Source organism: Phallusia mammillata, chromosome 8 (genome assembly GCF_965637545.1).
Source record: "Phallusia mammillata chromosome 8, kaPhaMamm4.hap1.1, whole genome shotgun sequence".
Taxonomy (NCBI): domain Eukaryota; kingdom Metazoa; phylum Chordata; class Ascidiacea; order Phlebobranchia; family Ascidiidae; genus Phallusia; species Phallusia mammillata.
Genome location: NC_137259.1, coordinates 12183249 through 12203691, shown reverse-complemented (window position 1 = coordinate 12203691; position 20443 = coordinate 12183249). Strand labels below are relative to the sequence as shown.

The window sequence follows — 20443 nt, the reverse complement described above, 5'->3', positions numbered from 1 at the left end:
TCATACAAGTTGAAATATATCCAGTAATCTGTCAAAGCGCAATGAAACCTCAGTGTACCATTTTTTTATGTTGTTTGGTAAAGTTACAGTTAGGCTTCACCTCTAGACAACACGGGAATTTTCCAGTACTTAGCTTTTGCGGTTAGTCATCAGTGCCGCAATCATCTTGTCAAGTGTCCCCTGTGTTCCTGCTGCATGACGACAAGTGCCCGCCACGTGACACCCTCACAACACTTGGGGAAAATTTTAATCTTATTATTCACCAGCGGGGCGTAATTGATTTTGACAGTTCGAAGTAAAAAAGTCAACACAAAATGACGTTCTGCGGTTCTTACGTCACAAGGGGTCGGTTATAACATCATACAAGTGATTACACTCACGAAGAACGGTGGTAATTGTTATTATTGCTGCACTTGCGAATTTCGGTATCTTATCTGAAAAAAACGTTTTTTTTCTCTTTCCGCTTTAACAGTGAGGCGCAAACCATACTCGTTGGCGCCGCAAGTGGATGTTGGATATGGTTGTCTTTAGCATGACTTCGACCAATGAAAGTAGCCTTATACATATTTCATGTATTTATTTCCTCAAAAAACAAACAAATATCTTCTACTGTGCGCCATGAGGGGTGCAAAATATTTCCCTTTTTTCAGCCGAACGTCTTAAGACTGTTTTGTTTTGTACTTATGAATACCTGGTCCATTTATCACGGATATCAATGAGACACAAATTTCGAGCATCTTTTTACATGTATTTTTGCGTAAATGTTTCAGTAGTACAGATAAATGCGTTGAAACGAGAACAACCACTGACTTGCGTCAAAAGTGTAGGAATTTCACCTACCCATCAGAAATAAGAAGGGTGTATTTCTGGCAGCGGTACATATGCGAAAACTAATTAAATAGATCATTGCAAAAACATACAATTGTATTTCAGTTTGTTTTGCTGCAAATATCTCAATGATCAGTATTGCGAGGGAAGTTCAAATTCTGGACGAACGTTGCCGTTGAAAATCACCCGACTTTCTCCGTCCGAATAAGTTTCACCAATGGAGAAGATTTTGTCGCGAACCAATTTCAAATATTTTATTTCCTTGGCCTAAAATGAAAAGTACAAACGATTTTTAGGAACATTTCGAAAAAAATTGCGCTTTACAAATAACACTGTCTTGTCAGTCATACATCTACGGGTAACCTATGTGTTTTGGTTGCTATTCATTAAGTTTTTACCAGACTGAATTGCATATGCCTTATCGAACGTTTAAATTTAAATAAAGGCTGCTATTAATGTCACAGTTTGCAAAACGAAACTTGCTATTTGCTATTTATGATTGATTGTGACAAAGATACTGCCTAAAGGCGTTTTTGTGGTTTCAAAAGCTTAAAAAAGGTAACATTGCAAGACATATCAATCATGCATTTGCATCATCTTACCATTGCGTAGATGCATCCAAAATTGATAAAAAATAGAACTATGATTCCTAACCAAACTCCGACTAGAAGCGGAGTACGGTTTCTCGCCCACAATGACATTGCATCAATGCATCCGTGCCGATGGCGTGAACCTGAGTTAAAACAACAGTAGTTGATAATACTTCCTATAATGCACATCACATTACATTTCTATTAGCATCGAGACGATAAACATTGACTGGCAAACAAACTATTCGCAGCAAACACAATAACAAGCGGTACTTTTAGTATCGGTCATCATTAGGGCGATTATTTTTTGACTTGTCAAAAAAGTCAAAAATTTGTCAAAATTTTTAATTTGTAGGTCAAAATTTTTCTTTTTTTAGATCAAAAATTAATCGCCTTAGTCATCACCTATGCATTTTTTGCATTGGGAAATATTTCGACTACTGTTTGTTAAGAATAAGATTCGAATTATATGGAAAAAAGTTTTTTCACCTGCAATAGTTGTGCACGGCACCTGTAGATCCAAAAAACAAAATGTTAATTTCAATAATTTTTGCAGAACATTTAAAACCAAGTAAACTTATCAATATTTGCTTCCAAGTGTTATTTTTGTGGTATAGGTTTGTTCCACAAGGATTTAAATAGCTACTGATTTGTAAGAGCCAGCCACGTTAAACCGATGTTACTTTGCTCTAGAAAAAAACATTTTCGCCCCAGTGTTGTATGAAAACGGCTTGCTGAATAAGATGTGGAACATTATTATGTAAGTGTCGATAGAACAAAACTATAGCAACACAAAGTTCAAACACAAAGATAAAAAAGTATTATTTATAAATCTAATGCAGTGGTTCCCAACCTTTTTTGTCCTCTGCACCATTTTAGTCGATATTCAAACCTAATTCCCTCTACAAATTTTTCTCAGCTCATATATGGCAAATGCAGCAACAACACATGGCACAGACAACCAGTAAGAGATAAATATTGTGACCCAAATTCTCCCCTACAAATTACAAAATTTCCCCCTAGTGGGGAATTTCCCCCTGGTTGGGAACCACTGGTCTCGTGTATACAGGGTATACTGTGCTGGGTACACTGTGACCGAACATAAACGAACCGTTGTGTCTTGTAATTTGCAGCAGGTCGGTGGCAAGTTGCACGTTTGGTCCTCGTAACATCTGTACTCGCTGAACACAAGGACACAATTTAATAAGTGTGAAAAACATACTTTAACATCCACCAATTATCATACGCTGTTGTGTTCCAATCCGAATAGGCTGAAAATCCGCAGCATTCGAATGTTCCTTGAATTTGATCCATTGTGAATGAGGCAGCTTTCCTAGTCGTGTAGTTGTATTCTTGCACCAGGTTTACAAAGGAGTTGGTGGTCTAAATCAAAAAAAGATTATCGTACTTCTGTTTGTAGACTGTAGACATAGTGTGGTGCTAAATCAGAGTAGTGAGCACCCGAAATAGGTGACCGAAACCGACCCAGAAAGCCCGATTCGACGAATCTACTTTAAGAATTTGTGTCTTAACTCTATATTCTTTCTCGAATAATTGAAATTAACTACTACTTACGAATACTTGAATTGTAGTTTTCATAATCCAAAAGCAAATTCCTCCGCCAACAAAACAAAAACAAAGTATGACCAAAAAACTCCCAAAACACCTGTTGGAAATATAATACTTAAATTTGTTGCTTAATTCAACACAAATTGACACAAAGAATCAGAAAATACATGATTCAATACCATGCTGTAGCCGTAGTTTTGAATATCGTATTTACAACCAATTTTTTTTCTTACTTTAGAAGACAAATGTTGTCGCGTAGGAAGCCGGCAGCACCGAAGAAACATACGAGGGTGATGACAACACCAAGTGCAAATACTGGAAAGAGTGGATCGTATACAACAAGCCACACGTCCATCACTCCACTGGCCATCATGTCAATAATACCCCATAGACCCAATCCAATAAGAGCAAGACCAATCTGGAGATATTGTAAATTTTATTGTTGACTTGTCACTGCAAAAATCTAACATTTTAAGTATTTTGCCGTTAGATTAAAGGAAGAGGATTTACAGAAAATGAAATGCTTTTAACAATATAGGATTAGACATTTTTTGCTTTCTGTACAGTAAACCTAGGTTAAACCGGATTCGGTTAATCGTCTTCGCCCAATTGGGACAAAACTTGTACCAATGATTTGTAATGTGGTACGGCTTTAACTAAGCGACAACGATTAATCCGGATCTTCACCTAATCCGGACATTTTTTCTGGTCCAAACGGGATCGGATTAACCGAAGTTTACTGTGTTTTGTTTGTTATCTGCATATTGCTGACATAAACGTCTTTGTGAAATGTTTGCATTCAGCTTAAAATGAAGCGAATTCAGATACGAGTGAAAAACAACAACAGTAATGTGTTTCGAGTACACTTTCGACAGGCTGTCACTTACAATCAGAAAGATCAAGTTTAGAACAAACATAAGATGCTTGGTGAACAAGTAGCAACAGGTGGGCTTCATGTATTGACTCTTGTACCATTCAATATACTTGTCCGATAGACCACCACGATTGAGTTCATCTGAAATATACGTGTATTAACATGATTTGGTGTAAAATATAATTACATTAACCAGCATCACCTCGCAATGTTTAGTTTAAGCTTTCCGCCCATTTATCAATTACTTTTATTACATGTAACATTCACTGAACACTTACATGGGTGTGTACATAAGTTTAATGGCGAATCAAACGGCCCAAATAGACGTAAAAAAAGACATGCTATTTTATTCAAACGTTTCGGCAAATGCTCAAGCCATCATCAGTGATATGAAGGGGCGCATTAGCATTCGCGTAAAACAATAACTTTAAATTGTTTACTTTCGTACCCGCATTTTTTAGTTTTCGTTTGGAGTTGGTGCTTTTCATGTCATACTCTGAATCACTGGACGAATCAGAATCGCTAAAAACAAGAACAAGTTGTTCTTTGTGCAACAGAAACAAAAAAAAACAATCAAACTGAAATAAAACACATACTCGTCCTCTTGTGCTCGCTGTTGTGCGTCATAGTGGGTAAGGTCAATGCCACTGTCACCTCCGTGACGTAATGCTTTTTGGTCAGCTGGTAATGATCTGTAAAAGCATAGTAAAAATTATGTAGGCCGTTTAATCGCAAGCCGTTTATGAGGACATACTAAACTCGTAACATGTTAGGGTAACTCTGGTACAATAACTATCAGTCAACACTCACAAAATAAAGGTAAGAAATTAACACGTTTATAAATGGCTTAATCCACAAAACAAAACTGCATGTAGGAGCTTAGGTCGATTTTTTGCAGACTTTAATATGTCTTTTGCAGGCTTTTTAACAATCGCTGTTGTCATCATCAGTGCATGCAAATGGATGTCTTTATTTACGTATTGCTCTTTAAGATTATGTTAAGTGCCATTATAGTTTAAAAAAAACTTAGCCGGAACGCAAAAAACATCTAATTTTGCTTGGCACAATTTTTACCTATAGCGACCACCATAAGGTTGTGGTATTTCCACCACTGTGTTGTTAGGTTGCTGCTGAATTTCTGGAGCAGTTTGAACCACCATTGATCGTGTAGTGGTGATTGGTGGTGCACTGGCTTGTACTGGTATCACTAATGGTTCTATGGGATGGTGTACGATTGGTTGCTGTTGAACCACAGGTGCTGGTGGTGCAATAATCACTTCTGGGACCAGCGGTGTAGGTAAAATTTCTGGTTCTTGTTTTGTAGAAAGATATATTTTACGTTAATATTTTAGTTGTTTATGTTTTAAATGCTGGAATTGTCAATCATAGGCAACAGTACGACTTAATATGCGTTTGAAACATGAAGTATGTCTGTAACCTAAAAGCCATTGTCGAAAAAGTTGTTTTATCGAATATTTTCCACAAATAGTAAAAACCAGATTCCATCGAATGTTTTGTTTCAAATAACTTAAGAAACTTCATCTCAAATAAATCAACAGTAAAAAACTACCTACAAAAAGCAATGCATTATCTCTACCTTCAGGTGCGGGTGGTGGTGGCAAATCGCTTGTATCGACAAGTATAGATGGCATTTCAACAACCCGATGTTGGGGGCTGGTGAGTGAAGCCATGTCGGCTTCATAAGTGGCAGAAGGGGGGTGAGCTATCGCTGTCATCGGCACAATCGGTTGAACCTGAATAGCGATAACACGTTGTAGTGAACTGAACACTAAGTCACTTATACGCAAGCTAGTCATTTTTATGTATAGCACATTAATACTTGTCAAATTACAATGGTGAACATTAAAGAATACAAAATTATTGGAAAATAGCAGGTCTTGTTTAAGCTCGTGTTCAAATCCGTGTCATATGTCCTTAAATTGGATAAAAGTTTGCGACGTCTTTGCCAATCCACAGTGAAGTGATAGTCTACTTATGTCTTCGGTTTTCCGGTCGTTTACTTTAAGTATAGCCAGGGTTGCCATCGACATGAAACCCAAAATAAGGACAACCGAAAAATTAACTTTTCCTACGAAACGAAACAAACGTTTTTGAACAAATATTTGCACATATACGAGCCATGACATATCATATGCAATATTTGGACCAGAAACAATCTGTTCCAGCAACTCCTTGTTTATAAAGAATACTTCGTGCATCTCATGACTCAGGTCTTGGTTTACTTTTACTTATGACAGGGATTTGACTGTCATTTCACTAAGTTTGTTCCTTGTAATTGTTGAAAATAAGCAAAAATAAGGACGCAAGTCAAAAAGAAGGACATTTCTTAGAAATAAGGACAATAAACGTTTCTAAGACATAACCCTTCAAAATAAGGACAAATCTTAGAAATAAGTACGGTATGGCAACCCCGAGTATAGCAAAAGAAATATAACTACACACGCCAAAAATCGACATTTATTAGGTAGTTTTTGCCTAAATGTTTGCTTCTAAATTCGTTGAATTCGTTTGTTACCTGCAATGGTGAAAACGCCGGAGGATCATCAAACAAAACTGGGCTCTTTGCATCGTCGGAAGATGGCACTCTCGAGGCGGTAGTAATGTTTAGGTTAATGACGTTCGGGTCATCGGATGGAAGAACATTAATCTGCAGGTTATTGGGATTTCCAACCACTGTAGCGTCCGTGTCAGAGTTGGTTGTGTGGCCAACAGAAAAATGCAGTTGCGGGGCCTAAAATGAAGTGGATGAAACAGGTAATATAAAGCATTTAAAACTTAGCTTCGTAAAAAAACTCTAATGATATGATTTGCCGATTGTTTATTTGTTTTATTTTTACAATCGTTGCGCAGACAACGCATGACCGCGTTATGGTAGCAATTAGTTTGCCATCGCCATTTTTTTAAGTCCTTCGAACCATGTTTATTTGATTTTTTCAACTTAGGCATTTGGTGACTTTAATTTAGTTCAACCCATCGATTTCCACTGGGTTGGACCAATAAAGTGTATTGTTCAATAAAACACAAATTGCCGTAACAGGATTAGAACCAACAACCTCGTAAACACAAGGCGGCTGCGCAGGCCACTCGGCCATCTAGATGAAAAGTTTAAGTATGTAAGTATCGTTTGGCAATTGTAAATATGCATCACAACACCTGCCCCCAAAGGTAAGACTTCCTTCGGAATTGCGACGCGTCTTCAAGGTCAAGGTCAAGGACACCGGATGTCTTGCACGGAACTTGGGATCGTACGATACATCTTACTACTACTCAACACACAGCTTTGTCACTATTCAACTTACATCATTTTCAGATTGTGATTCGTTCTTCGATTTTTTGTTGAATGGCTCGTCCTCGCGTGAGAGATTCCTCGGGGTTGGGAAATCCCCATCGGAACCAGTAGGACCCCTAGTGACCACGATGTGTGGCACGTGGCCGAAAAAATTCACCGGTGCCGCGGTGTTGGCATCAAAATCTGGAACACTTTTATTTCTTTTGAGGTTTCCTTCTCCATGATAGGGTAGCGAAGCCATTCGCCGCTTGGGACCGGTAGAGGGATCGGTAAGTGGAATCGCCATTGCTGTCAAACTTGCTCTCTCTCTGTTTGATATCATATTTAAATTTAATAATGCTATTTGCAGCAGAAATGTTAATCGTTGGTATCAAGGGTAAAAATTGAAAATCATGTTTAACAACATACACATAAAAATCATAAGCTTGATCCACACTAAAATTCGTCTTCAGGTTATTTATCAAAAAACAATGCCAACATCTAAAATACATTTGAAATATATTATTATGTCGTTGTCAAAAATCATGTTTGAAACAAAATATATTATGTAAGTTGGTACATTGTTTTTAGATACAAACTGCAATGGGTTCGAAATCGAGCAAAAATGTGACAGAAACGCCATGTTACATGTCAAACGTACTTTGGAACTGGTTTATCAGGTTTCAGTCTGCGTGGGAAGGTGTTGTGGGATTTGCTGAGTGCAGTGCAAATCTGGTAATCGTCATTTACTATCGCGTTAGATTCGTCGTCTGAAACAAAAACTACCGTTACCAATTTTCCTTCGTTAATTTTGTACATTCAACACTTATCACCAAATTAAATAGCTTCTGCAGTCGCTTACCTGCTTTGGGTTTAGGCATATCGAAATCAGTCTCTAAGTCAGCCACGGTGTCGTACGGTGTGATATCTTGATGAAGATGGTTCTTTAAATAGGAAATTGTAAGAAAAGTTTAATCGTAGGCAATATTTTTTCAATCTTGAATACAAATTGCTGATTTAAAAAACATGCTCCTAGGCTAAACCAAGCATAGTGATTTGCTACACAAATAACTTGTATTTTGTCTGTACCTGAATTTCTGTGCCATCAGTTTCTGAATCGAAGTCGGTGTAATCTGAAGGATAGACTTCACTCAGATACTGACTTGCATCCAGTGATTTCGGTATGTCTGATGGTAGTGTTGGGAATCTAAAAATTCCAAAAACATTTTAGTTTTGCTGCCTTAAAGTTGTTCAAACGCGACTTTTAGACTTAGTGAAATAATCTTAGAAAACAACAGGTATAAAACAATCTGTGCATATGAATATGTGGTTCCCAAACTGCAGTACGCGTACCTCCAGGCTCCAAGTGATATAGGATTACATTAGACTTGGAGTTTTGGCATAAAAGGAAAGCTGTTTGAGCAAATGTTTGAACTTTCTTGCACTTTCAGTTGTACATATTTTGAAGATTATTGGATGTAATATGTACACCAACACTGTACCAAACCACCCAATTATATGGTGGTAGTAAAAACGTTGGGAATTACTGAAATAGATGAATTGGGAGGAAATGTGGGAAGTATATAGTTTTTGCATGGCAACAACCACTTTCAAGTACAGTTGCTGTGGAATCTTACTTAATATCTGACTCGCCAATCGATATCTCATCATCGCCATCCAGCGGATCTCGAGTTGTAGGAAGGGGATCATCGTTGATCAACGATTTTCGCTTTCGTTGCGAATTACGAGTAGTTTTCGGTGGCAAATCTGGACCCTGAGGGATCGCACTAAAATGCAAAAGACATTCAAAATTGTGCGTCCATTTAAAACCACAAACAAGGATTATAATCCGACCACATTTACTCAATTAGATTCAATGGATCACTTACAGAAACTTTTTTTAGAATGGAATTTGTTTTAGCTGTTGTACACTGATTATAAAAGTTTTGTCAAAGCGTCGTAATAAAGTATTACGAAAATATATCTTTAATAGTTAAAATAATGAAATGTTTTATATTAGCAAACGTTCTTTTAGGGTATATTTTGAAATAATTCACAAAAACACAGGCTTGGTAAAAACTGAAACACAATGCCACTAAAAAAATCGATAAATTATACCAACCTGAATTGAACGGGTTCTACCACAGGAATAACTGGAACCTAAAACAACAGTAAAAAATCATTTATAACCTAAAAACTGCGACAACTGGAAATATATTTTGTAAACAAATTATGCTCCTACCACTTGATCGTCAGTGACAGCGAGTTTGGCGAAAACCTCGGGATACGCTGAAGTAAGATTTTTCTGACGTGGTAAACTTTTGTTGTACGATGGATAAACCACATCTATTGGGTCGACTTTTCTCTCTGCGACCCGATCCATGTCCAGTCTATGAGAAGAGTTGCATTAAAGCTTTACGAACAACTTTTTTTCAGTACACATTTAAAACTTGTTTAGGCAAATAAAAAAGGCCGTATGATGAAAATAACGACCCAAATGCTCATAAAAATCGACATGCTTTATTTTTCAACGCTTTGTTTATAGTTATACAAACTGGTGTAACTGATGTGACCCTTCATATCATTATTGATGGCACGAGCATTTGCCGAAACAATTGAAAAACAAAGCATGTCGCTTTTTACGTCTATTTGGGCTGCTATTTTCATCATAAAACTTATGAAAAGATCCGTACTTAGTATTCCACAACAGCCTATATTACATAAAACAATACACTAGGAAATTTTGTTATTGTACCTATTGGCCTCTTTGATCAGTCTGTTGAGATCGTCGTTATCCTCATGTACGCTGTCGTAATGATCCGAACCGTCACCATTTCGCTGATTTGGGACGTTTGAATGTAAACTAACCATCGCCTGACGTCGGTACACGTCATTGATGTCTTCGTTGGCGTTTCTGGTGAATATCACAAAATATACTCGCGTTAAACTTTTTATATCACTTATAAATCTACAGATTTGTTTTAGGTTGCCGATAGGACGTATTTTAGCCTTTAATTTAGAACAGAAACAATTGGAAGCAATCAACATCATACTAACAAACTTGTGAATAATAGTATATGAAATGTGACAATCGTTACACGAATGTAACAGAATAGGGAATGATTCCCAGAATCAATTTACTAGCATATAATGCTAACAAACTTAAAATATGTATTATGGCAGCCGAAAAAATGCCTCAACCAACATTAATCCATGCCTCAAACCTTTAACTTAGATTATAAACTATTCAAAAAACGAATACTTTATTAAACCGTCCTTAAAATCGTAGTTTACCATTTAACCAATTAAACGTAGGTGACAACGCAGAGGTAACATCGCGAATTACGTCATATGTGAGGTCAAAAATCAGTAGACGCTAATTCGTCGTTAAACCTACAATTACAAGTAATTATACTTCGTTGTACCAACCACTCGTAACTGGATGTGCTATCAGATCATAAAAACTTCACTGACATTTGTAGCCTGGCAGTTATACCTACAGGCTATATCTGTACGTGGCAATGAGTTGTCAGGAATTATCGTGTCAATTTTGTTTGTACGCGTGCGTCGAAGTGGTTTTGCCTGCAAAATGCAAACAACATGATATCTCACCTCGGGACCTTGATAATCCTGTTGGGTGGATCGTATTGTTGGTGATGGTGTTTTGGTCTGTGGCGTTTTGGACTGTTCTTTGGTTGCTGTTAATGCAGTAAAGATAATAAAATTTTGTGTCAAAAGTAACCTCTTTTGAAAAACGAAATTTAGTTCTATCCATTAAATAAATTTATTTTAAAACGCTGCTAGAAAAAGAATAAAATGTACTGAATCCTTCACTACATTTGACAAGTTCTTACAGGTTGCGAGAAATCGATAATTCTATCAGGTTGGGAGCGACTTGGTTCTTTGCGTTGTTGTTTGTAAGCTTGAGGTGGAGGTGAAAGTTCATCATCCGACCATCGTCCTCTTCCAAGACTTGCGGTCTGTTAGTATTTAAAATGGTAAATATTTTACTTTACAGCTTTAATAGCAAAAACTGGTAATAAGATACCGCCAAAGGGTCAAGTGTATACACTTATATATATATATATATACCAGATATTATTGTGCTAATATTTTACCAAAAATACTGATAAATTTTACGAAATTAGTTAAAATCTTCAATTTTAAACGAAGTTTGCTTTCAGTTAGTTCCAATACCAATTATCACAAATCTTTACACTGATGTATTTTAACCTGGTAGTGTATTTTAACCGTATTAAAATGTCTAACAGTTATAATCAAACAACAACAACAAAAACGTTTGAGCGTGTTTAGTTGCTGGTAAAAGGAAGACATGTCCTCCAAAAATGTATGGTAGGTCTAGGTTTGGTAGAGCAAGTTTTTGGCCAGAAACGTCAAACACACCAGTTTACAATTCTCGTAACATAAACTGTGCACATTTCGTACATTTTATCATTTAAAGATTTGGTACTTTTCGATAGGCTAATTAATGAAAATCTAGTAAGAATAAATAGCAAACAACATGATGACATAAACCTCCAGTCTATGATAATTTTGGCCTATTTGATCACCATTTAACAATGTGACCTGCAGAAACATTGAGCGGCACAATCATTGGGACTTTGCGGTTGTGATGCTTCTTGCACACGCCTAAGCAAAAAACGCACGAATTGTGCATTTTAGGAGAACCGTAATTTATCTGAAATACTGATCCTATTGAGGAGGCCTTTATGATCCAAAATGATTTGGATTAACAAGTCACAGGCTTAACGCAACCTTATCGTTTACGTGGAAGATGTTGGGGACTTCGTTCTTTGGTCCGGTGTTTGATTTTACTCGCATCTTCGGTGGAAGAGCGGGAGGGTGGTCGTTTGCAAAGTCATCGGCTGTTCTTGCCTTAAGAGATGCATCATCGATTTCTTCATCCGAGCTACAATTGTTCATGGGGGCCGGAGCTAGAAGCCAAACAGGTATATGCAATTTATTATTGGACACACCTACATTTAAACCTACATTTAGAAAAGTAATTACAATAAAATTTGACAGAATACGAAGGTTTAAGGTTGCAAAAACTCATGATTTTATGATATTGGCAGAATAAACATGTTTTTAAATAACGTTGAAGACACAACTGCTGTATCCCAAATGAATAGTAAGGTAATTTAATACGGCTGTTTTATCGTAAAAATAATGTTTTTTTATTTTGAACTGACTCAAAATTTTGCAGTAGACTTTTTGTTCCCATTAATAAAACCTTACATGGAGGTTTCTGCATCTGTTGCTGTTTCTCCCGTTCCTCCAATGCGCGCTTAAGGCACTCAGCTAAATCGTCGTCAGGGGCGTCTTGTACTGGCTTCTCCGGCTGTTGTCGGATAACAAGAGGACCTGCATCCTCATCATCTGATGAACTACTGCTGGAGCTCGAATCGTAATTATTCCCATGTAAAGCGTCGACTTCTGGAGGAGGCTCGTCTTCGTGAACCGAATTGTTTTCAGGCGACTCTTCCTTAAGATTATCTTGTTCCTCCGTATTCGTATCATCATGGGGTGGTGGGGCATTGTTTTCTTCCGATTCGGGTTGGTTTTCTTGTGTCATCTTATCATCTTCCGTTATTGGCTCTTGTGGTGTGTTATCAGAAACATCACTATCGTTATCTTCTTTGCCACTATCCTGTGGTGGTTCCACATTATTTACTTCGGGTTTCTCATCTGCATTTTCCTGCTCTTCACTATCTGTATCAGGTTGTGATTCTTCTTTCGCCGGGATTTCTTCTTCTTTTCCGGCACCTTCTTCGGGACTTGCGTTATCTTGTGGCATAACCGGTTCTTCAAAGTCCTCCGCACCCGATTCTGAGTCCGATGAAGACGAGCTAGAGTCAGATTCCGAAGAAGATGATCCTTGGTCGCTTTCATCCCTTTCTACTTCAGATTCTTTCTCGTCATCCTGCTCTTGATCTATATTTACGTCACAGGAATTAAGATAAACTTCGCTTAATTTTAGATTACATACTACAAACAATAGTCGGACTACTTTATAGCTTAAATACACTACAACGACTTGAGATATTTTCTTCATTTTAGATCACACGGCACACAGTTTGTGTGAAAATGCGACTGATCAAACCAACATAAAACATTGCAACAACTGAGTTTTACATGACATTTTACACATACATATTATATCCCACATTGCTTGTTAATGACTGTTTTATAGCCTTTTTGTTGATGTATTAATGTACTTATTACTTTAGAGGTGTCGATAAATACTAAAACTTTATTAGTATGTGCTACGGAATAATGGTAATATATAAGAAATGAATGCAACAATGACCTTGTTCTACAGCATTGTTATCAGGCTGAGATAGAGCGTCCGCACCATCATTGATGTTTTCTTTGACTTCTGCATCGTTTTCTGGTTCTTTTACTTCAGGTTCAAGATCCTGCTTGCAATTTATGTTTAAAAAATAACCGACTTTTTTGAAACTATTATAAAGGCCAAGAAAGTACTTACATTGGCAACATTGGCGTGCAAATCCATTCCAATACGAAGTATGGCACAAAGTTTCGTGCCCACGGTTTAGCCAACTCACTAGAATATTGATATTTTCAACTTTCCTCGGTGCTGTTGTTATTAAACCTCGAGTTTGCTATTATTTTCAAAACAAAAAAGGCTGTTACTACCTTGGGTATGATTTTGGGTATTTCAAAGCAAGTTTCAGGCTGAGCTGATTCTAGTACCTTTTGTAGCTTAAGAGTATAAACTACCTCAAGCTATTCAAAAGCCTTTAACATTTATTCCTACATTTGTTCTATAAAGCACAAAACTTTGCTGTACGTTTAAACCTGTTGAAACCTCAGTTTTAATTAAACAGTCGAACGAATAGCAAAGAACTCGCACTTTTCTGTAGCTGACGATTTACTGGGCATCGAAGTAATCAAACGAGTTTTTACACGCCTGCCCTGAGGGCGTAAGACAACACGTCTGGTTGGGCCACATACTAGGCCCTGAGCGCCGTTGTTTCGTCACAGACAATGCTGTTCGAAGTACGAGTTCACGGGGCGAAATGAACACTTTATGACGCATATATCCGGGCTGTTTGTTAATTGGTAGGTTAACAGTCCACGGACCACGACATAAACATATTGTGGTTCCACGTGGCTTTGATTTTTTTTCTAGAAAATAAGGAAATAATCTACTGAAAACCGCAATGTTTGAGTTTCTTGACAGTACACTCTTGTTTGCAAATGTGAAAATTTTGTAGACTTGCACCTTGTGTTTCCAAAGGGAGTTACCAAAAACGAAGCATGTGTAAACAAAATAGAATCATACACATATCCAAGCCTTAAAATACTCTCTTAAGTAGACCAACGGTAATGTTATATTAGTTGTTGATTTAACACCTTGAATCCCCTTAAGAAAAAGTATCAAACTGTTTAAATCAGGGGTGTCAAACTCGTTGGGTTCGAGGGCACATTGCAGTTTTAAAATTATGCCGAGGGCCACATGTGATTTTAATCAAGTTATATACACTTAAACAACCTTTTCGCTATGACGGCCGCATTGCAGATCCTTATTTCACCAACAGGCGCCAATTACCTGCTGGTTTTTGTTTTAAAATTACAGATGTGAAGAAACAGGTTTATACCACATATATAGCCTACCAACTTCTGACGCCCCCACATCCCAGATTAATTTCCAACTTGATGCAGAGATTGAGCTGCACAGTATGAAGATCATTGATCGTTTCTATTCATAACATATGAACAGTGCCGGATTAAGGGTCTGCTGGCCTGTAGGCACATTTTATAAGTGGCCCGAAAATCATGGTTGCCAACTAAAAAAATTAGAATTATCAGTGTTGCCAAATCATTGTCACAAAGAAAAGTGGCCTGGATTTTTGACTGGCCTATTATTTATAAATAAAGTTTGATTTTGTCACCCCTAGTTTAAATCACTGCCTTTTTAGCCTGGGTGTCTACTGTGAAGGATTTTCCACTCTATCTTGCACAACAGTTATCTTAAACAATTGTTAGGAGTCATGCAAATGGGCTTAGATCAGTGGTTCTTAACCTATTTTCCTTGCTGCACCCCTTTCAAATCACCAACCAATTTTCGAGCCCCACTGGGTTTTTGTGTTTATATAGAATATAGACCTAACCAACCTTAATGATTCAGCATCCCCGCATCCCCTACGAACAGTTCTCGCACCCCTGGCTTAGACGAATCGTCGACTTAGTGAGTACAGGTGACAACCATTTTTTATATTTTTGCAACAACCTGCATAATTTAACAACGTAAATATATGGTCGACACGAGTAAAGCCTTTTATACGGATCGACACTGCCATGATTTGCATGCAGCCAAACCAGCAACTACTACAGCATCGTTTATTTACAATTTTCTAAGCAACGCAACAACAAACAAGAACGAACCAACAGCAAACGAAACGAACGAATCACAAACCTTTCCCGCAAACAAATGCTGAACCAGTAAAACCATGAACCTCAGGTGGCAAAAAAACATCAAACATAAACCAACTAATGAATATTAACGCTAACCGAACAGCCTGTTAACTTAAAACTGAAACTGACGTATAGATGATGTAGAGAGATAAAATGAGGGACTGATTGAACACGTATAGATAGATATATATATATTTAGTTAATGATGATAAAATGCAGAGAATAGTGCAAAAACGTTGGTTCGCAACAAGGAAACGATTTCGCTCGGCGCGGTTGCTATGGCGACACACACTCTTCGGAGTGCCACGGTGAGAAGAGAAGAAATGAAACATATATACAAATATCAAAAAGTAGTCCAAACACGCTGTCATCTATTGTTGGTTAAATGGACTATTCATTGCCCCTAGCAGCATGTATTTACTGTTGTTGGGGTGCTGGGTGTTGCGTCTGCAAAGGCTGGTGCTGCTGCCCTTGTTGATGCATCATAGGTAGTTGCTGCTGTTCTGGGGTAAGCGGTGGCGTAAGAATTTCGTTCTCGGCCTTGACGACAGTTTGCACGTGGTTTTGGGCTACTTCCACACCCTCCGCTACCATCATGGGGACATAGTGTGGCTGAGTGTCATGCACGCCAACATAGTGCGGCTGTCCGGTCGAAACAGGTTTCATCTGAGGCTGTGGGTTAGCGTACACCGCAACAGGAGGCTAGAAAAAAATTATTACATGCATATTAAATGATAATAATTAACATCGATTTGTACGCAATTAATTACTTGAGCTTGGACTGGAGCTGGTTGTACATACGTGGTTGTCACATTTTGTGGTACAATCATACGCAGAGTCTGTGGAGGCTGCTGCTGTGACTGCAATATAATTGTTAAGAAATCTTGCTAAGAGTATAAATACCAACTATTTTTACCTCTTGGTGTTGAACAAATTGCTTTTCTTGCTGGTGGTTTATACCGCCATCTGGTGGGCGTGTGCTGACAGGCTGAGGCTATAAAATGAGTTGAGTTTATTTTGCTGAGTGAAAGCAACTATAGCCGCACAGTCGGCTGAAATATTCACCGAAAATGCTGCGCAATGTTGTAATGTTATTAGGTGAAAAAAGACAGGAGCATAGATAGTAAGTAAATGTTAAACACGCTGCAGCAAGCGTAAACCTCACCAAGTTCAGATTTACATTATACGCGGAACACCCGAGGACTAAAATTCATTTCTCTTCTACATCTCCCATAAACATAAACCCAGCGACAGGCTTTTTATAAGATCGTTACTGACCTCAAGCCTTTTGTCGACATATAAAGGATACATCTGAATATGCCATAGTCCACAGCGAATACTATCTAAATATACTTGCTGAATATACTAGGATTAATTATGCTTCCTGTGTCGTCATAAATATGCGTTTAAGTCGAATTTGTTTTGAGTAAATGAGGCATATTTACCGCGACTGTTTGAGCAACGGCAGCTGACCGGGGAAGCAAATATCCTCCAGTGGAAAGCGCAGGAGTTGCCATGGGAACCACGTTAACTTGTTCCATCCCAGAGTGAGTTGGCGATGGAGCGATAATCTGACCACATGCACCAGCGATCTACAAACAGTTTTGTGGTTGATGAAAATTACAGTGTTTTTGTAATATTAAAAACATAGAGGCGCTTACAAAGCAAATGTATTGCGAATTAATATGATCACTTTGAGAAAAAACGGCTAATGAGAAATGTGGCAAAACGTTGAATACTGTAGGGCAATTTGACAATTGAAAGAAAAAGATAGTTTGTACTTAATATAGTATTCAGTTTCGATAAAAATCGTGCATTTGGTTTCAATTCAGAACTAGTGGTGCAAAAAAATACTACGTGATGGTTTATTGTATTAAACTACATATCCTTACCGGTGCGTGATTCCACGGTAGATGCACAGTGTTGTAAGGTTGGGTTTGGTAAGCGTAACTTGCATAGTGATTCGATACGGGCTGGTATGCTGAACCGTTGTACGCCATCATATGGCTGTGTGTGAAGGGCTAAAAAGAAAAAGAATACACTTTGTTACCACCACTTTCAGCGCCGGTTAACGTTCTGTTTGCACATTTATTTCCGGCATACTTTTGTGAGTGTAATGCCCAGTCCAAATAATTGTGTTAAAACCTATTTCGCGTAAATGGAAAGAAAGTCACACATGTGATGTCATAGTAATGAATATGTTTCTGAAAAAAAAAAAAGCGATTCAGAAAAAAATAATCAAGCAATACAAAACTCTATAAACAACATAGGATGATTTCAAAAAAAGGATTTATGGTTGTGGACATGGTAGAGGGTCTAGTTTGCGTTTTGCTGGGTAATTTCATAAAGTGTCAGTAAACCAACCTGGTGCTGTTGCACTGGGGCCATAACAGGGGCGGCTGGTGCAAAGTAAGTTATTCCGTTTTGGTTGGTAAAGGAAGCATACCCGCCAGGATGTAGAACCCAACTGCCTGGTGGACCAGGTACGTGTATATCTGAAAAAGCACAATGTGCAAGTCCGTTGTTATAAAATACATTTATGTGATGTCCAGCACAGATTGCAATAAAGTAAACCAAGAAATTACTCCACGACGTTAGAACGACTTTTTGCTGAGAACATTTTGAAATAATAAGCAGCCGTACCTTTCGGGAAACAGACTTGCTGTTTGCGAACGGCTTGTCCAATATTTAGCTTTTTGCCGTTCATGTACAAGCAATCTTCCTACAAATTAAAAGCGAAAGTAATGTTTTTTAGTTTGCAAATACTAGTTACACGTGCTACTGTACAAAAGACAAAAAAATGGTGAGTATTTTAGGCAATGTGTAAGATAATGTGCTCTTACCTTTTCTCGGACTTTATTAGCCTCGTCTGCGCTTTCGAACGTCACGAAGCCGTACCTCAAAAATACAAAAAAGGTTTAAAATTGCTGCAAATGACTGCTGTTATTTTTAGGCAATTTTACATTACATTACATGTCTCACTTAATTGAATAAAAGATTTTGTTGGTTATAAAAGCTCAGGAAACACGTTAAACCGAAACTATGTATTTACCCCTTGGAGACATCTGCGCGGTCCCTTATAATCTTGGTATCTCGTACCACGCCAAATGAGCAAAAGAATTGCTGCAAGTCTTCTTCCTTCGTCTGTGTAGAAATGTATGTTCGAATGTAAAGTATGTAGAAAATATGAACTAACTAATGGGACCTACCTTAAAGTCAATACCACCCACAAAAATTCTGTTCGGAATAACCGTTCCATAACGTGGGTAGCTGTTCAAACTTGATGATGGGGGTGCTGGACTGCCACTGTACACTGGAGAGTCCAAAGGCTGGTAAATAAAACATTAAATAAAGCTTATATATTTCAACAAACGTATTAACAGTCTATTTTCGACAAAAAACATTTCCTACGTGCGTTATTATTAGTTTACGAATAGTGAGCGGGTATTTTTCTACAAACGGACAAGCAAGGCGTTTCTTTTATCTCATACGAAACCAACCTGAACTGGCTTAAAGTAATGGGTGTGCATTTGACGCTCCTTTTCTGCCATGTCGCATTCAGATACGCAAGATCCATTCTACAGAATAACTTCCATTTATTTCAGCCTGAAAATTAACCTTAATCCGAACAGCCTGTGATACAACCAACAGCTGAACGATTTGAAAAAATATTCTATACCTTCACTGGAATGTAGGTATTCGATTGGGGCACACCAGTCATCGAATAATCTTTGAAGTCGTGACAAAATGATTCCTGCAAAAATGTACCCCAGTGTCACAACAAACTAGCGCCTTCGTTTTGCATTGCGTCGAAACGATGTGTAATTACTACAATATTTCCCTGTTCGGCAATAAAAACACTGGTTATTGCCCTTAGGTTCCTGTACGTATAGCCGCGTGACACACACATAAAACCATCTGAGCTAACTATAAACAAGCAACAGACGCCCTCACCATTTCTATTTTCAACGTTTCTTCTTCGACCTTTTCAATAAACCTACAACAGAATATTTGCAATAAAACCTGATGTAGAACTGGGTTAAAACTGTCATATTGAGACTGCATCGTACATGTTTACAAATATGCGCTACGTGTAATTTCTGCCAAATTGTAACAAAATTTCAAGCTGCAAATACACTGTAAACTGGACTATATTGTAAGTTAAAAGGCTACTGGCACGTCGAACGCGGTAAGGTACTGCAGCAACAGCCAACCTGGGGTCGCCTGCATTTGGCATGTCAATCAAGACCGACGTGTTAATGTCTGGAGTAAGAATGCGCAGCATACGCATGCTGGTTCGCGTGCAACGTTGGCACTTAATGCATCAGTCCGCCAATTTCAATGTGTCTTACCCAATGTAATGTCGTAAACTTGCTATGTTGCATTATAGATTCGTTGGACCTCCAACGTGATAAAAAAATTAACAGTGCCTTATGTGTCCATCATGGAACGATTTTTTGTAGACTGTACAAAATAATTAAAATGATATAAGCGCTCTTTTTTATTACAACAATACAAAATCCCTGCAAACTTTAACAGAAACTTTGTTTCTTGAGTGTAGCCACTTTGTACCATACTAACTCGACCACAAATCCACCGTCAGCACCAAATAGCATGATAAGTAGGACAAAACATTTTATTACATAACCAACCTGAAAATTTAGTTCCAGTGTCTTGAAAACAGTTGCAACTTAACTTGACGCTGATAAATTCCAATTTTTCCGGTTCCAATCCTGCCAAACAACAAATTTTTACACCCTGTCAAACTGGGAAAAAGTTTTAAACAGGCAAACGGATTTGAACGAACAATGAGTTTTGTTCTGGAACTTG

The 20443-nt window shown here is 37.8% G+C and overlaps 2 protein-coding genes across 6 annotated transcripts; both read right to left on the bottom strand.

Moving 5' to 3' along the window:
• Positions 1 to 727: 727 nt before the first annotated feature.
• Positions 728 to 13910, bottom strand: LOC145203762 (uncharacterized). Of its 3 annotated transcripts, none has more exons than XM_080076064.1 (27): positions 13662 to 13910; positions 13482 to 13593; positions 12410 to 13105; positions 11927 to 12105; positions 11005 to 11130; positions 10763 to 10848; positions 9906 to 10064; positions 9393 to 9540; positions 9273 to 9310; positions 8788 to 8937; positions 8240 to 8357; positions 8013 to 8094; positions 7812 to 7920; positions 7182 to 7479; positions 6398 to 6613; positions 5459 to 5615; positions 4936 to 5173; positions 4458 to 4553; positions 4310 to 4383; positions 3875 to 4002; positions 3221 to 3405; positions 2994 to 3084; positions 2665 to 2801; positions 2530 to 2599; positions 1908 to 1929; positions 1431 to 1561; positions 728 to 1095 (listed from the first exon to the last, which is right to left on the bottom strand). In XM_080076064.1, the coding sequence occupies exons 1-27, from the start codon at positions 13686 to 13688 to the stop codon at positions 961 to 963; spliced, it is 4008 nt and encodes a 1335-aa protein (XP_079932190.1). In that variant the 5' UTR covers positions 13689 to 13910; the 3' UTR covers positions 728 to 960. The 3 variants fall into 3 exon arrangements, with proteins under 3 accessions (XP_079932190.1, XP_079932192.1, XP_079932191.1); XM_080076066.1 differs by having other exon boundaries at positions 11939 to 12105; XM_080076065.1 differs by having other exon boundaries at positions 13482 to 13590; positions 13662 to 13909.
• A 1614-nt stretch (positions 13911 to 15524) lies between these two features.
• LOC145205292 (uncharacterized) lies at positions 15525 to 20369 on the bottom strand. 3 transcript variants are annotated; one of them, XM_080077981.1, is made up of 14 exons: positions 20266 to 20369; positions 19568 to 19610; positions 19293 to 19367; positions 19114 to 19191; positions 18823 to 18942; positions 18666 to 18757; positions 18457 to 18511; positions 18257 to 18335; positions 17978 to 18108; positions 17506 to 17634; positions 17059 to 17205; positions 16530 to 16607; positions 16384 to 16473; positions 15525 to 16315 (listed from the first exon to the last, which is right to left on the bottom strand). In XM_080077981.1, the coding sequence occupies exons 2-14, from the start codon at positions 19568 to 19570 to the stop codon at positions 16031 to 16033; spliced, it is 1362 nt and encodes a 453-aa protein (XP_079934107.1). In that variant the 5' UTR covers positions 19571 to 19610; positions 20266 to 20369; the 3' UTR covers positions 15525 to 16030. The 3 variants fall into 3 exon arrangements, with proteins under 3 accessions (XP_079934107.1, XP_079934108.1, XP_079934106.1); XM_080077982.1 differs by lacking the exon at positions 19568 to 19610 and having other exon boundaries at positions 20266 to 20368; XM_080077980.1 differs by lacking the exon at positions 20266 to 20369 and having other exon boundaries at positions 19568 to 19693.
• Between the last annotated feature and the right edge of the window lie 74 nt (positions 20370 to 20443).

What these genes read in the sequence shown, in the direction of transcription:
- LOC145203762 (XM_080076064.1), bottom strand. Translation starts at nt 13,688, where the DNA reads ATGGATTTGCACGCCAATGTTGCCAAT. An exon ending in TTATCGATTTCTCGCAACCT is followed by an intron (nt 10,849 to 11,004) that starts GTAAGAACTTGT and finishes CTGCATTAACAG; the next exon opens with CAACCAAAGAACAGTCCAAA. An exon ending in TCGGATTGGAACACAACAGC is followed by an intron (nt 2,600 to 2,664) that starts GTATGATAATTG and finishes CCTTGTGTTCAG; the next exon opens with CGAGTACAGATGTTACGAGG.
- LOC145205292 (XM_080077980.1), bottom strand. Translation starts at nt 19,678, where the DNA reads ATGCAGTCTCAATATGACAGTTTTAACCCAGTTCTACATCAGGTTTTA. An exon ending in TGGGTGGTATTGACTTTAAG is followed by an intron (nt 18,758 to 18,822) that starts GTAGGTCCCATT and finishes ATTTCTACACAG; the next exon opens with ACGAAGGAAGAAGACTTGCA. An exon ending in TACCGTGGAATCACGCACCG is followed by an intron (nt 17,206 to 17,505) that starts GTAAGGATATGT and finishes AACTGTTTGTAG; the next exon opens with ATCGCTGGTGCATGTGGTCA.